General features: G+C 31.0%; 1 protein-coding gene across 3 annotated transcripts in view; it reads right to left on the bottom strand.

The window, feature by feature from the left end:
* The window catches only part of dor (vacuolar protein sorting-associated protein 18 dor), a 124,095-nt gene that overhangs the window by 95,226 nt on the left and 14,061 nt on the right, over positions 1-14,808 (bottom strand). For all 3 annotated transcript variants that reach the window (XM_085811838.1, XM_085811837.1, XM_085811839.1), the window contains 2 exons: positions 4,175-4,347; positions 3,363-3,447 (listed from right to left, as the gene is read on the bottom strand). In XM_085811838.1, the coding sequence (XP_085667964.1) occupies positions 3,363-3,447; positions 4,175-4,347 (258 nt within the window). The remainder of the gene's footprint in view (positions 1-3,362; positions 3,448-4,174; positions 4,348-14,808) is intronic.

The raw sequence follows: 14,808 nt of genomic DNA, 5'->3' as shown, positions 1-14,808 counted from the left end.
GGTGGCATCTCTTCTAATTGAAAAATCATCTCGCACACTGGTCACCCGGGCACATTCCCAAGCCACTTCACCAGCTGACTATGCCTTGATTGAGCCACTGGTTCCAAGAATAGACAATGAATATGCCTTGCGATATGCCTTCAACCAATATGCCTACCGATTCGTCTGTTCGATCAACCAGCCTCTTTTAGCCCTATGATGTGACTCCTCTAAAAGTCTGACAACTGTTCATAACATCGAGTACGTCTTAAAGGCATATTTTCATTATAATGTCGTGTATCCAAGCCATCAGAGCAGTTGTAAATGCTCTTCACTCGCCGCACTGGCCCTTTTACATTCTACCAGCTGCACACTTCAGATGCACAATTAGCCAATTCACATTTGCATGCCACGTTTTGTAGTTGTGGCTCAATTTTTTCCTGGGTACATATATTTTTTGCAACAGAGTGCATTTTATTTATACATACATACATATATATATATTTATTTATTTAATATTAAAATTTAATTATTACTTCCTATGAACAATATTTCAATATTATTGTAACTTGTATAAAGTAAATTAATATGCAACTCGGCTAACTATGAAGAATGAAATACAGAAGACAAATTGGACTGATGAATAGTAACTGTTAAAAATGTATGTGTGTATATATATATATACATATATATATATATATATATATATGTCATAAAAAAAGCAAAGGAAATGACGGAACACTGTAGATGCGTGATTAGATCCATATTGAAGAAGAATTTTGATTACGTAGTATTTAAAGAACTTGGCAGTCGAAGCAGTTTTAATTCCATTTTTATTTCCAATTGATATTTGTGGCCACAATCACTTGGAACTCTAATCGTGCCTTTACACAGAAAATTTACATTTTTAATATTGTTGAGATAGAAAGCAAGCCAGCGAAATTACATCTTAGCACAGTAGAGAGCTAAAGCTGAAGTGCGTCGTTATGAAAGATGGAAGCACGCGAAGAGAAAATTTTTGGTTTATAATTCGGTGATTGGTCGTCAAGAGGCATCTGGAATAAATATGAATCAGAATTATGATATAACTATAAACATTAATTCTTCCTCTCTATTCTAAAATCGTAATAACTTATCTGCATCGCGTCATTCAAATTAATCATGCGATCTTACGTAACCACTTATTCTAGATGCCTCTAGACGACCAATCACCGAATTATAAACCAAAACTTTTCTCTTCGCGTGCTTCCATCTTTCATAACGACACACTTCAGCTTTAGCTCTCTACTGTGCTAAGATGTAATTTCGTTGGCTTGCTTTCTATCTCAACAATATTAAAAATGTAAATCTTCTGTGTAAAGGCACGATTAGAGTTCCAAGTGATTGTGGCCACAAATATCAATTGGAAATAAAAATGGAATTAAAACTGCCTCAACTGCCAAGTTCTTTAACTACTACGCAATCAAAATTCTTCTTCAATATGGATCTAATCACGCATCGACACTGCTCCGGCTTTTCCTTGTGCTTTTATTATGACAATTAAGCCGGTAGGATAGTTTCCTGCAGCCACAAACCTCAATGGAAAACTTAATTCAGCTCTTCAAATCATCGTTTTGTGATAAATCCAAGATAATGTGAAAGAAGTAAATCATCAAGTTTGTTTTTTCAGTGTTTAACAAATAACAGATCATTCTTCTGCTGTGGTGTTTTGCAAGTGCTTCAAAAAAATAATCACACGTAGTGTTTACAGATTGAAAGTAATCTCTCGATAAATTGAGAAGTTCGAATGCCTAGTGAAAAGGAATATTGAATTTGCTTCCCCGATCTCTACAATATTTAGAAAAAATGTGCTTTAAATCATCAGTGAATTACCGTTTAGGAATTAAGCATTACAGCGAGTTCAAGGTCGATCCGAGTTGGTGTTTGCAAGTATAAACGACAGAAAATTACTATTTGCACTTCCGCTTTTGTAACAGCTCAAAAATTATTACATTCGTGTGAATCTAGCTCAGGAACTAAATTATTTAATGTGCTGCGGATTCTATACTTTTCATTTCAACTTTGGTTAAAATTTCTGCAATTTGTTTTGAGAAAATCTGAAATTCTTGTTCATTAATGTTTCTAATTTTTCATAATTATGTGTGAGCAAATTAAGTAACGAATTTTAAGCTATTTAAATTACTCACAGGAAAGGATATTAAGATAAGTTATTATGATTTTAGAATAGAAAGGAAGAATTAATGTTTATAGTTATATCATAATTCTGATTCATATTCTTACATATATATATATGTTTAAACCTTTGACTGAGCTACTTCTTTTTTTGCCCTTCTTTAAAATAATAAAGAAATAAAGATGTTAGAATACCATTCAATACATTCTATTACGATATATAATTTGCAATAACCTACCAATTGCTTTATCAATTTTCACAGGCTCTGATGCTTCATTCTACAGCAAAAGCAATGTCAAACAAATTTGCTTAGCAAGGATAATTTAAATCAAGTTCTTTTGCAATTAACTTGTCTCTTGTCCAGTTTCATGTTTGAAACTAGATAAGAAAATCATAGTGAGAATAATTTTACTTTATAATAACAATATAATCAAATATTTCCTTTAATCGGCTGGCACAAAAATTTTTGTAAAAAGAGGAAACGTTATGATTAAAATTATAGTCAATGTTTAATAAACCTTACTAAGAAAATGCATCAACCTTTAAAATAAAAATATCATTCTAATAAGGAATGTTTTAACATACACAAGTGATTTGTAATATAATTGTGATTACAAATCATGATCTTCAATGTTTTTCTTTAACTCTTTAGTTCTTTTAACATCTTTTAATAATATTGACAGATTTAAAATAGATTTATCACTGCAGATTAACAAAAAAAATTGAACATTAACAATCATATTTAATCCTCACTCAAAAGAGTCAGAAAAAGTTTAATTTGTTTCTCAAGGCTCTGATTTCTCACTGTAATATTGGTAATGCTTAAAACCCACTTGACTAATTTTGACTTGTACATTCTATACACTATACATCAGCATTTTAAATAGAAACAATTTTTTTCCAGCTCATTAAAACACAATTATGGATTTTCAAATGAATTTTTTCTTTTAGTTATGATTTTAAAAAATCTAATGAAGCATTTTTAGTATTCCTTTAATAAAGCTGCCACCATACCAACTTCTGGTGACATTTAAAATTTCCATCTTATAAATTTAGCAATCAATTTTGCCAGTTATAGCAACTAACCACAAGACACACTTTACAACAAAAGTGCTCATAATCAATATGTGAAAAATTAATCCATATTGTATTTATAAACTTTCACATTAAACTAGAGAGAGATTTATTATGAAAGTCACTGCAAACATACCTTTTGTAGTGCCTACTAAAAGTACGCCAGTTGTATTATCATTTACGATCAAAGGATTCCATGCAACAGCACTTATCACATGACCCTTTAAAATAAAAATAGTAATTTAGACTGACAGCATAATACCACAGTAACACATAAAATGAGTCATGTGAAAAACAATGTGTCATTGTATTTGTTTTCATAATTTTACTATATTTAATTTTAAATACACCTATATGAAATCACAGATAATAAACTTTATCACCATATTTACTTGAAGATAAAACCTTCCTTATGTTATGAACAAATTTTAAGGAATAAAAGTGTTGGTAGATATTTCATGGCATCATAATTTTGATTAGAATTAATAAGTTTCTGATTACAGTGAAAGGCAAGCTACTTAATTATACTTTAATTAAATACAATATTTAATTGCGGTATAGAGAGAAAAACTGGGGAAAATTAACGATACATTATTATTTAATTCTTTTCAAGACACACTGGTAATCTGTATAGTTGATATGCTAACTGAAATTATTCAACCAGATATGGCTGCTATAATATAATAAGAACTGGTTATAAAGTTAGACACAGTAATTACCTGTGTATTTTACTTAGTATTAAAAAGTGTAATTAATCCGTATAGTGAACTTAAACTCTTTTGCTTATTCTGCAGTTTTATTTATTAAAATACCAAATTTTAAGACTCTAAAAAATTTTAGAGTAATATGAGTAAATATAAAATTGTAGAATAATTGGAGTAAATATGATATATCTGATTTAAATTATCAAGCATTTATTTATGTAACAAAAATATTTTTTAATATTACCTTCATTTTGCTGCAATGCTGAGGCTTCTTTGAAGAGTGAAAAAGGTACACATTTTCTGTTGGTCCTTCAATTTCTGGATTAATTAAACTCACTAATAGATGCTTACCCATGCGATCAAGAAATAATTCATATATTTTGACTTTTTCACCTGTGCTTTTTTGCAAATCAATATCTATAAAGTAGAATAAAACTTTCAACTATATTATTTAATGATTTAGAAGGTGAAAATATAGCACTACAAAATGTAAGAATAATAAATAATAGATACATTTACAAATAATAAAACATAAAGAAAGCATTTAGTAATCTCTCACATTTTAGCAATCTGGAGATTTTAGTTTGCTTTTATATGGAAAAAAAAAAAAAAAAGGTTCTTACATATTATCACAACCACCTTAGAGGAAGTCACCAAATTTTCAGAATGTGACAAACTCTAACAACCTTATGCATAACCATTCTTCAGGCAACCATGCTCATAACAGTCCTTCAGTCAGACAACTTTTCCTCAAGCATTCTTTTTGTTGTATTCAGTTTCAATGGTTTTAGACAAATCATAATATTTTTTTGTCTTCTACTCTAATTTAAAATATTGCTTGTGGAATATGTCAGCAATGGAAGAAATGACAATAAAAGTTCTGCAGAAATATAATATTTAACCACAAAATCGCTAAAGAGAATAAAGATGAGATGAGTTTGGTGGATAGCTGATATCCAGTGTCAAATTTGTGCAATTCTTTGGTGTTTTTACAGCAAAAATGAATTGCAGTGCACATGGAAAGAAGAACAGTACTAAAAATTTTATGAAAGATTTCATGAAAAATGTGATTTATTTTTTAATGCATCATATAATCCTTACTTAATAATTAAAATATTTTTTCTTTTGATATATTGATAATGTTTGCTTGCATACTATTACTATTGATAGTTTGAGAATGTTTTTAAAAAAAGTCGTGAAAATCAACTTGCACCCAATACATAGTTATTACCTTCCATCTGTAAAAGACTGCCAAATTGCACTAATGTGGTTGCATTGATATATATGAACAGGAAAAAAATTTAAAAAGCAATATTGTATTTATTGGATAAATTAATCTTTATCAAATTCACTTACCCTTAAAAAAATTATAAAACAGATAAATGATGAAAAGCTTTAACAAATGTATTAATAGAGCATAAAAAGTTGAAAGTTATATAAGGTATTCATGAAAGGTGGCTATAGTCTTTATTTTCTCTAAATTCTTAGTTCTAGGCATTACTTAATTCTAGGCATTTACTTCCACTACAGAGCTTCTCTACCTAAGGTACAGAATTTTACGAGAACAGTTTCAGCACTAGTATTATAATAGCTTTGAAAATACAAAACTTAACCTTTTTATATATCCTCACAAACAAAGAACAAAAACTACAATTTAAAAAAAGTTAATTACATTTTAATATGCTAAATAAAAAAAAAAAAAAAAAACTGAATAGCTTTACAAGTAAAAGTTAAGAAGAAATTAGAAAATAAATTTAATAATTTAGATCACTTTTCAAAACATACCTTTAAGTGAAATTAAATACCGTCTGAATTTTCACTAATCCTCAGCAACTACTAAATAAATGACAATTCACAAAATCATATTGAGTAAATCAGCACGGGACTAGTGTATATCAGAGGTGGGCAACTTTTAAGCATGAGTCAAAAAGATCGTTTTTAAAACTGTAAGTTGCAGTGGCACTCATGTAATGATCTTTTATGGTGCCGCTATTGTTTTCCAGGATGTAATAGCACATCTAGTGTTCTCAACTTATGTTGACTGCAAGTACAGTCATGTCATATACACATATGCATTGGAATAATAGATATGGACTTGTGCTGCTGATTTCACTAGTTCACATACAAAATTGGGTAAGAAAAAATGAAAATATTGTTACACATAATTTCATAATGGGCTGGTTTAATCAATGTAAAGGATCCCATTGGGCCCAGAGGCTGGCTTTTGCCCATTCTTGCTGTATAGTGATATCAATATTTTCACAAAGAGACATTGCTATGAAAGTGCCACAACTATCCTAGTTTTTAACTAGAAAGTATCACTTATCATACATCACCGAATTCTGCATATAAAGGTGTTTACAGTTAAACTTAAGTTCCTTTCTAACTGATTTTCTTAATCTCTCTCGTTATGACAAATATTGTCTTCAAAACTCATTACTTGCATGGTTTCAATAACTCAAATATTTAAATCAGTATAATACACTGATTTTCAAGAACTCAGCTCTGGCAGTGGGATTACAGAATAGAAAATTCATACAACAATCCTTCAGTCAGCTAAATGGGTATTCTTCTCAAGCTAACAGCTGCTAAGGTAGCTATCGCAGTATCCTCTTTCTAAATTGTGCTTGTCATTTAAATTCTGATTAATTTACATACCGGTGAAAGCTGACAAAAGAAATAGATGGTAATAAAAATAATGCATTAGAGCTAAACTAAACCTTATTAAGATATGAAACTTCTTGCCTTTGATCTATTACAGCATAATGAACACTTTTTCTGTTGCCTTTCTGTTCTATATGGACTATATAAAAATAAATAAATAAATAAAAAATAAATTAAATTTTGTCCTTTCAAAACTATTCCACCCCTAGTCCTGAAACTATTCTCATAAAATTCTCTACATTACTTAGTGATGCTTTGCAACTATAAGTATATGCGTAGAATCAATAATTAAGGAAATAAAATCTATAGCCAGTGTTCATTTCTTTTGTGAAGGGGGGCGGAAACTGGGTTCTACACTCATTAAAAAATCAATGCTACCATTCAGGGCAAGACATTTATTCCTACTCACTATACATATACTATGATACAGAAAAACTGGAAGGATTATACAGCGCCCTCTTACGGCGGGCAAAGGATGGCATAACACACTGGGCCCCCATGACCCCATCCTCAGCTCAACTAGAAATATAATGCAACACATAAAAATTAAACAAACTGTAAATAACATAATAAAACATGGAAAGAAATAAATCAATCAGTCATTTATAGGAAGTCTGACCAGTTTATAGTCTTTTCATTTCACTCGACACAGTTTTTAAGTTGACTGACCTTACTCTTTGGTCAGTTCCCTTATAAGTGCAAACTACTTTTGCCATCTTCTACTTAAGTGATGGCAAGTTCTCATCCTTGATGAGCACCAAGTTCATTCAGACATAAATCGTCACTGGGAAGTTTCCACTTGTTACACGCTTGCAACTGAGTCAAATAGTCCTTTGACCACGATTTCCAAAATAATTCGGAAATCTGTGTGACTAATTTCCATTCACGGATGGGAATTTTCTCATTTATTACATTAGGCTCAGGAACACTTTTTAACTCAGAACTGATAATAAAGTGACCGGGAGTAATGACAAAAAAATCATTTGGGTCCTCAGAAGCAGCCACTAAAGGATAGGAGTTAAGTATGGCTTCAATCTTCACTAGACACGTTGAAAATTCTTCTCGTGAGAGGATCTGCGATCCTATAACACGTCTCATGTGAAACTTCATGAATTTAATTGCAGCCTCCCATAGGCCTCCAAAATGAGGGGCTGATGGAATATTCCTTGTCCATTTAACACTTTCGTTGGTCAAGTAAGTACACCAAGTGCCTCTTCATACACGCTTTTAAGTAAATCTTTGCACCAAATAAAGTTCGTTCCATAATCACTGAATATTTCAGCTGGCTTTCCTCATCATCCTATGAATCATTTCAGAGCTGCAATACATGCCCGAGCACTAAGATCACTAACAAGTTCTAAATGAACGGCTTTCGTTGCAAAGCATACAAACACACATACATACATTTTCAGTGGTTTAACGCCTCTACCACGTCTAGGGCTGATGAAGAATGGTCCTGAAAAGTCAGTTCATGATCTAAGAAATGGTCTTCTGGGATTCACTCTCACAGAAGTTAAGTCAGCCATCATTTGTTTCGAAAGCTCAGAGAAAAATCTGGCACAGATAACGCACTTTCTTATTTCTCTGCATATTGTAGTTTTTGCTCCTATAATCCAATACTGTTTCATCGCAGAGTCAACTAATTGTACTCCTCCATGCATATAATTAAGGTGATAAAATGTCACTAACAATTTTATAACAGGATGATTCTTAGGTGATATTATTTGATGTTTCACAGAGTCTGGTAAGCTGGCATTTCTTAAACATCCTCCTATACATAGTATGCCACTGTTGTCTAAGAACAGATTTAGAAAAATTAAAGAACTTTTCTTTAACACTCTCGTTTTCTCTAAAGTAGCTATTTCCTTTTTATACTCCATTCTTTGGACTAGTCTGATTATAATATCATGTGCTCGATCTTTCCTGAATTTCCACAACCCGGCTAGCAACAAACTGTTTCCATCTCTTCGCACTTCCCTTCAACCAATGCAACGTAATACAAGAATCACTCCAAAACACTATTCTTCCAATTTTATCCTTGAAAACATTTTTAAGGTAATTTCCCACTCTAGCACCTATTATCAAGGCCATTAGCTCCAACCGTGGCAGCATTAGTTTCTTTAACGGTGAACCTCTATTCTTCGACATTATAAAAGATACTCTGTAATTCCCACTATTCTCACAATATCTAAAATAAACAACAGTTCCGTAAGCATTCAGTGAAGCATTGCAAAACACATGTACTTTCGATTGCTTATTCTCTCAATCCAAAAAACAATATCTTGGAATAGTTACATCTTTTAATTTTCCAGTTTCATTACACCGTTATCCACTTTTGCTGCAAGTCCTCCGGCAACTCTTCGTTCTAATCACACGCTCTCTCACAAATTTCCTGTAACAATAACTTTATACGTATCACAAATGCAATCAAACCAATAGGATCAAAGATTCTTGCAGCTGTCTGTAAAACACATCTTTTAGTGCTTTGCAACGTTTTCCACGAATCCACCAAACCCTTCACCTCCAACGACAACTCATCTCTATCAGGATTCCACTTCAACCCTAGGACTTTCAGCTGTTGAACTCCCACTATCTCACTAAGTCCATTTTCTATCCACAATTTTTCTAATTCTCTACTGTTCGACCTCAGTTTCCTCAAATTAAATCCACCACTCTTTACTATTAATACAGCATCTGACGACAACTCAAATGATTCTCTCACACTGTCTCCAACATAATATAAATCGTCTACATAAAGTAATGAATCTAACATTTCAAATGACTGGTTTACTTTTCTCATATTTTTTAATATGATGCTTTATCGTAGCACGTAAAATTAAAGAGGAACATTTACATCCAAAGGGTAGTCTTTTCATTCTCATAATTTTATATTCTTCACTAGGGTTATCCAAATACCAAAGAAATTTCAAGAATTTTCTATCTCTTTCAGAAATTTTTATCATTAAGAAAACCTACTCTATATCACCATTAAATGCTATTCTGTAATTACAAAATTTTAGAATCACATCAAGAATATTTGGATTTACATTAAAGCGCCCTCTTACGGTAGGCAAAGGATGGCGTAACAGCCAGTTTAATCAAAAGCACTATATCTATTAATAACATCAGTAGGATTTTATATTAATTAACCAGGTTATTCTAAGTCAAACCTAGAACTTCTGTTATTTAGCAACTTGTTGTACTTCAATTTTATATATTTTCCAATATTCCCTTTTTTCTAAACTATATCTATAAAATTTCTCATAAAAATTACTTCTAAAATCACTTAGTTGACTGATTTACTTGTCACGACAACGCCTGCAAGGACTCTGAAACTCCATGCAGCCCGTTCACCTGCGAAGAACTGAATATGGGGAAAATTACTTAAAATTAATTATTTATTATTTTCCATTAAAATAGCACAAATTATACATATTCCTATCTCTTTAAGGCACTATCTTTTTTATTGATATATATATATTATAGTATCATAAAATTTTATTTAAAAACATAATTATTCAAAACATTATTATTTTTTTTTTTTTATTTATTTATTTATTTTTTTTTTTTTCAATATGGTGTTAAAAATTGATTAGTATAGGAAAAAAGTAAGAAATTTAGAAACTATTTTACATAAAGACCCAGAGGCAGACTAAGGCCTAGGCAACCTAGGCACGTGCCTAGGGCCCATAATTTTTGGGGTCCGAAAATTAGGTTTTTAATTGTTTAATTTTTATAATTAATTTTTATTTTTATTTAACAGAAAAATGTGATATTCATAATTATTGCTGAAACGTATCCAAATTATGCCAAATCGTTATTAATAATATTAATCGTAAATTATGCAAAAAGTCGACAAGTGTGAACGAGCGTTCACGCCCGTGAGTACGCTTATGCATCACGTCCGCAAGTGTTGATGTGTGTAATTACAATCGAGCCTCGCACCTATTGAGCCTTTACTATGGACGTGTTTAAAAAGTCAAACATAGCTATTTAAAAAATGTCTGTCTCCTGAAAGTATTGCATCTTATATAAGTTGCGATTTAAAATTCTGCAATTAAGACTAAGTACCTAGACTTGGTTGCAAATAGATTGTTTTGGATTCATAGTTAATACTTTCTGGAATTCCTAAAGTAAAAATGTAAGTTTTTATAAAAGTATTACCTTATTTAATTAAAATAATATATAATATAAAATACCACAAATTGTGATTTTGTTTGTGATTGTCATATTGAGTAAAAATAAATTTAACTGAAGATAATTTTCTTCTTTCTTTTTAGTATGTGGTCTTTAAAATGAATTCCTATAAACATTTAAGAGGAAGCGAAAAAAAAAAGAAAAAGAAAAGCAGATCGAGATAAAGTGGCAAAACAAATGAAAAGATCATTGGACAAATTTTTAACTGTAGATGGAGAACAATTACAACAATCATCATCATTTTCACAAATTTCACCTGCTCAAACTCCAGAAACACCATTTGTATCCGAAACTATTCTGCAAAAAGACCAGCAGGAAAAACCACGCAATTCCGCTTGTGAAGATGAAACAAAAGGAGGAAATATAAATTTAAAATCATCTCAAAGTAATGATGAAACTAAGAATTTTGTAAACGATCTTGCATTATGGCCAGAATACTCAACAGATGCCATGCAAGAGTATTATATAAAAAAAAATCCACTAAAATTAATAAATGGATCTTTGGAATCATCTTTTATTCGATGCAACGAAGGATCAAAACAAATCACAAGAAAATTAACTATTGCCTCCTTCTTCAGAACAATAGATAGCGGGGGAAAAGTTAAAAAAGATTGGTTGGATTATACTGAAACCAACAACTTATTGTACTGTTACGTCTGTAAATTATTTTCCAAGCAAACAACGCTAATGACACAAGGGACGAATGATTGGAAAAATGTACATAAAAAATTGTCAGATCATGAAAACTCCAGTGACCACATTAACTTCATTTTAATTTTTATAACAAGATCTAAAATTACCAGATGCATTGACACTGAACTGGAAAAAGAAATTATAAATGAAAAAAATATTGGAGAGAAGTACTGACCTACTCAATAGACTCTCACATTGTCCGAGTTATAAAAGAATTGCTTTTGCTGATGATCTACTAATTTGCTTTCAAGAGAAGTGTCCCATTACTCTCTTTAATACAGCTCAGAACAATCTTAATATTATTTCTAATTGGTCCAGAGAACAGAAATTGGAATTTAATCCTAATAAATCTAAAATTATGATAATAAAAAGAAAGCATGTCAGCTATACAAACCAACAACTGTACTTGGATAATACTTTACTTGAAACAGTGAATGAAATTATTTAGGCGTTATTCTTGATCATAAGTTTTGTTGGAAAAATCATATTATGTATTTATCCAATAAGTGTGAAAATATACTTAGAGGACTTAATCGTGTCTCTTGCAATACTTTTGGTTTAAAATCTAATGTTATTGATATGATTTATAAGCATGGTATTGTCCCCTTTATTTGCTATGCTTCTAGAGTGTGGGGAGCAGCTTTAGAAAAGAAGATTAATTCCCGTATACTTCGCAGAATTCAAAGAAGAATTTTACTAAGAGTTGTGCGTGGCTACAGAACAATTAGCTATGAAGCCTGTTTCACAATTTCAGGATTTCCTCCGATTGACCTTCATGTTTTGAATGACAAAAAGTTTAAGGATACCATCAGCAAATTTATGTTCGATACCAAGGTGTTGTTTGAAGATCTTCCTCATCCTGCCAATCGTTTGCCAATTCAAACTACCATTTATGACAATTCTGTTGATGATAATTTCCCTGTTGTGTGTTATACAGATGGCAGTAAAATTAATAATCGAGTTGGATCAGCTTATGTCGTTTTCCATCATGGTTCTGAACTGGAATACAAACTCTTTAGAATTCCCAATGAATGCAGTGTTTTCCAAACCGAATTACTGTGCATTAATGAGTCAATTAAATGGATATATAACAACTGTTCGCTAAGTGCTAAATTTCTTATTCGCACTGATTCTCTTTCATCCTTATATTCGTTTAGGAATATTTCTCATATAATAAATTAATTGTCATTTCCCATGCTCTTCTTAAGGACCTTAATAATAAAGGTGTTGATGTTATCTTTTCTCACGTACGTGGCCACACTGGCAATCTAGGAAATGAAAGGGCTGATTGGTTGGCAAAACCAGCTACACATCTTCAAGTAATTACTCCAATGATACTTCCCAAGTCATTTTACAAGAACAAAAGTACGGATGATACGATACTCTAGTGGAATGAACTATACAGAAATTCTACTACTGCCTCTTTGACTAAACTATATTTTCCTTCCATTCCTCACAGACTGAATAATAAACACTTTTTCTGCAATTTTGAAGTTACTCAATTTCTAACTGGACATGGTAAATTCAATTCATATCTGAAGAGATTTAGATTATCTAGTACAGACTTGTGTTCATGCAGTTTCGGGGGAGTGCAAAATGTTGAACATTTGTTGTTCTATTGTTCAAAGCTCAAGGAAGGACGAAAGGAACTCATTTCTAGGTTAAACTCTGTGAATATTACATTTCCTCCCCCTCTTCATGTATTTGTCAACATAAAATGGCTTTCTCTTTCTTCTGTAAATTTATCTCTTACGTATCATCTGTGAATTTGTAAGTTTATTTTATTTTGTGCTGTGTTGATGTATTTGTTTGTTTTTTTTTTTTACTAGCCTCTGTAAGCCTTGTGTAATACTATGTGGTGCACAAGGAATTAAAATTTTCAAAAAAAAAAAAAAAAAAAAAAAAAAAATGTGTAATAGCGACAATAAAATTTATTTCTTCATACTAGCATTTCTTGGTAAAAATGAAGTGTTTTTTAGTGAAAATGGTATTATATGGGTACTTTGGAATATTTATCCGAGTTTGATCCATTTTTGTGGGAACACATGAAAAAATATGGCAACTGTGGCACCGGTACTATAAACTGTTTATCGTCTACAATATGTGATGAATTTATTTTTATTATATCGAAAGATTTACAACTCACAATAGTGACTGAAATAAAGGAAGCCAAATTTTACTCTCTAATTATTGATTCAACACCTGATATAGCTACCAGATCAGCTACGTAGATCAGCTGACCATCATTATTCGCTATGATCTTCCAAGTGGTATAGAAGAAAGATTTTGGGGATTTCTACCTATATTTTCTTATACTGGTGAAAACTTAAAAAAAATTATTTTAGAATTTTTAAATAATATAGATTCAGACATCACTAACTTTCGGGGACAGAGTTATGATAATGCATTTAATATGTCAAGTAAATATAATGGACTCCAATCCAGAATAAAACAACATATTTTTTCTGGCCATTTTATACCATGCGCAAATCATTCATTAAATTTAATTGGAAATTCTGCTGCTGAAAGTTGCATGGAAATGACCACTTTTTTTCAATATCATTCAAGAACTGTACATTTTTTTTTCAAGTTCTACACATAGGTGGAATGCATTACAAAAATTTTGTAAGAGCAAACACTTGAGTATTAAACCTATTTGTGACACTAGGTGGTTTGCTCGTTTCAATGCTGTGAATTCCTTAAAGGAAAATTCTGAAGAAATTAAACATTGTTTACATCATTTTTCCTCAAACAAAGATGAAAAATAATTAACAAGGTCCGAAGCTGCCGATTTACATAAAAGAACTTGATACATTTGTGTATGTACTGTTACTTACTATATGGGGAAAAGATTTTAGAAAGAATTGATGCTTCAAATAAGACTCTTTAACAAAAAGATGAATCCCTAAATACAGCAGTTTTAATATATAATTCATTGATAAGATTTCATACAAACTGTTAGAGATGATTTTGTCAATTTAGAAAAAGAAGCAGAAAAAGTTAAAGATACTGCATATTCTAATGATAAAAAATGGCAGAAAATATGAAAACTATTTCATGATCAAATTCAAGAACATGAAATAAGATTCAGTGGCAAAGAACATTCTAAAGTTAATACTTTCTTTGTTGTTGTTGTTGTATGCGATTCTTTAATTAGCAACATTAAAAAAAAGCTCTGAGGGATATAAAACTATGAACAATAAATTCAAAACAGTTGTTCATGATAGTGATGTTAGTGATTCTTCAATAGAGGAATTAAAATGTTATGAACAAGATTTAAACCTTGCAGAACAGAAAAATGAAGTATTGTACTTAAAGACTTTT

Source organism: Stegodyphus dumicola, chromosome 2 (assembly GCF_044657685.1).
Source record: "Stegodyphus dumicola isolate Sdum_Otavi_A_Nest chromosome 2, ASM4465768v1".
NCBI lineage: Eukaryota > Metazoa > Arthropoda > Arachnida > Araneae > Eresidae > Stegodyphus > Stegodyphus dumicola.
The sequence above is the reverse complement of the archived record's forward strand: the minus strand, read 5'-3'. Positions and strand labels throughout refer to the sequence as shown.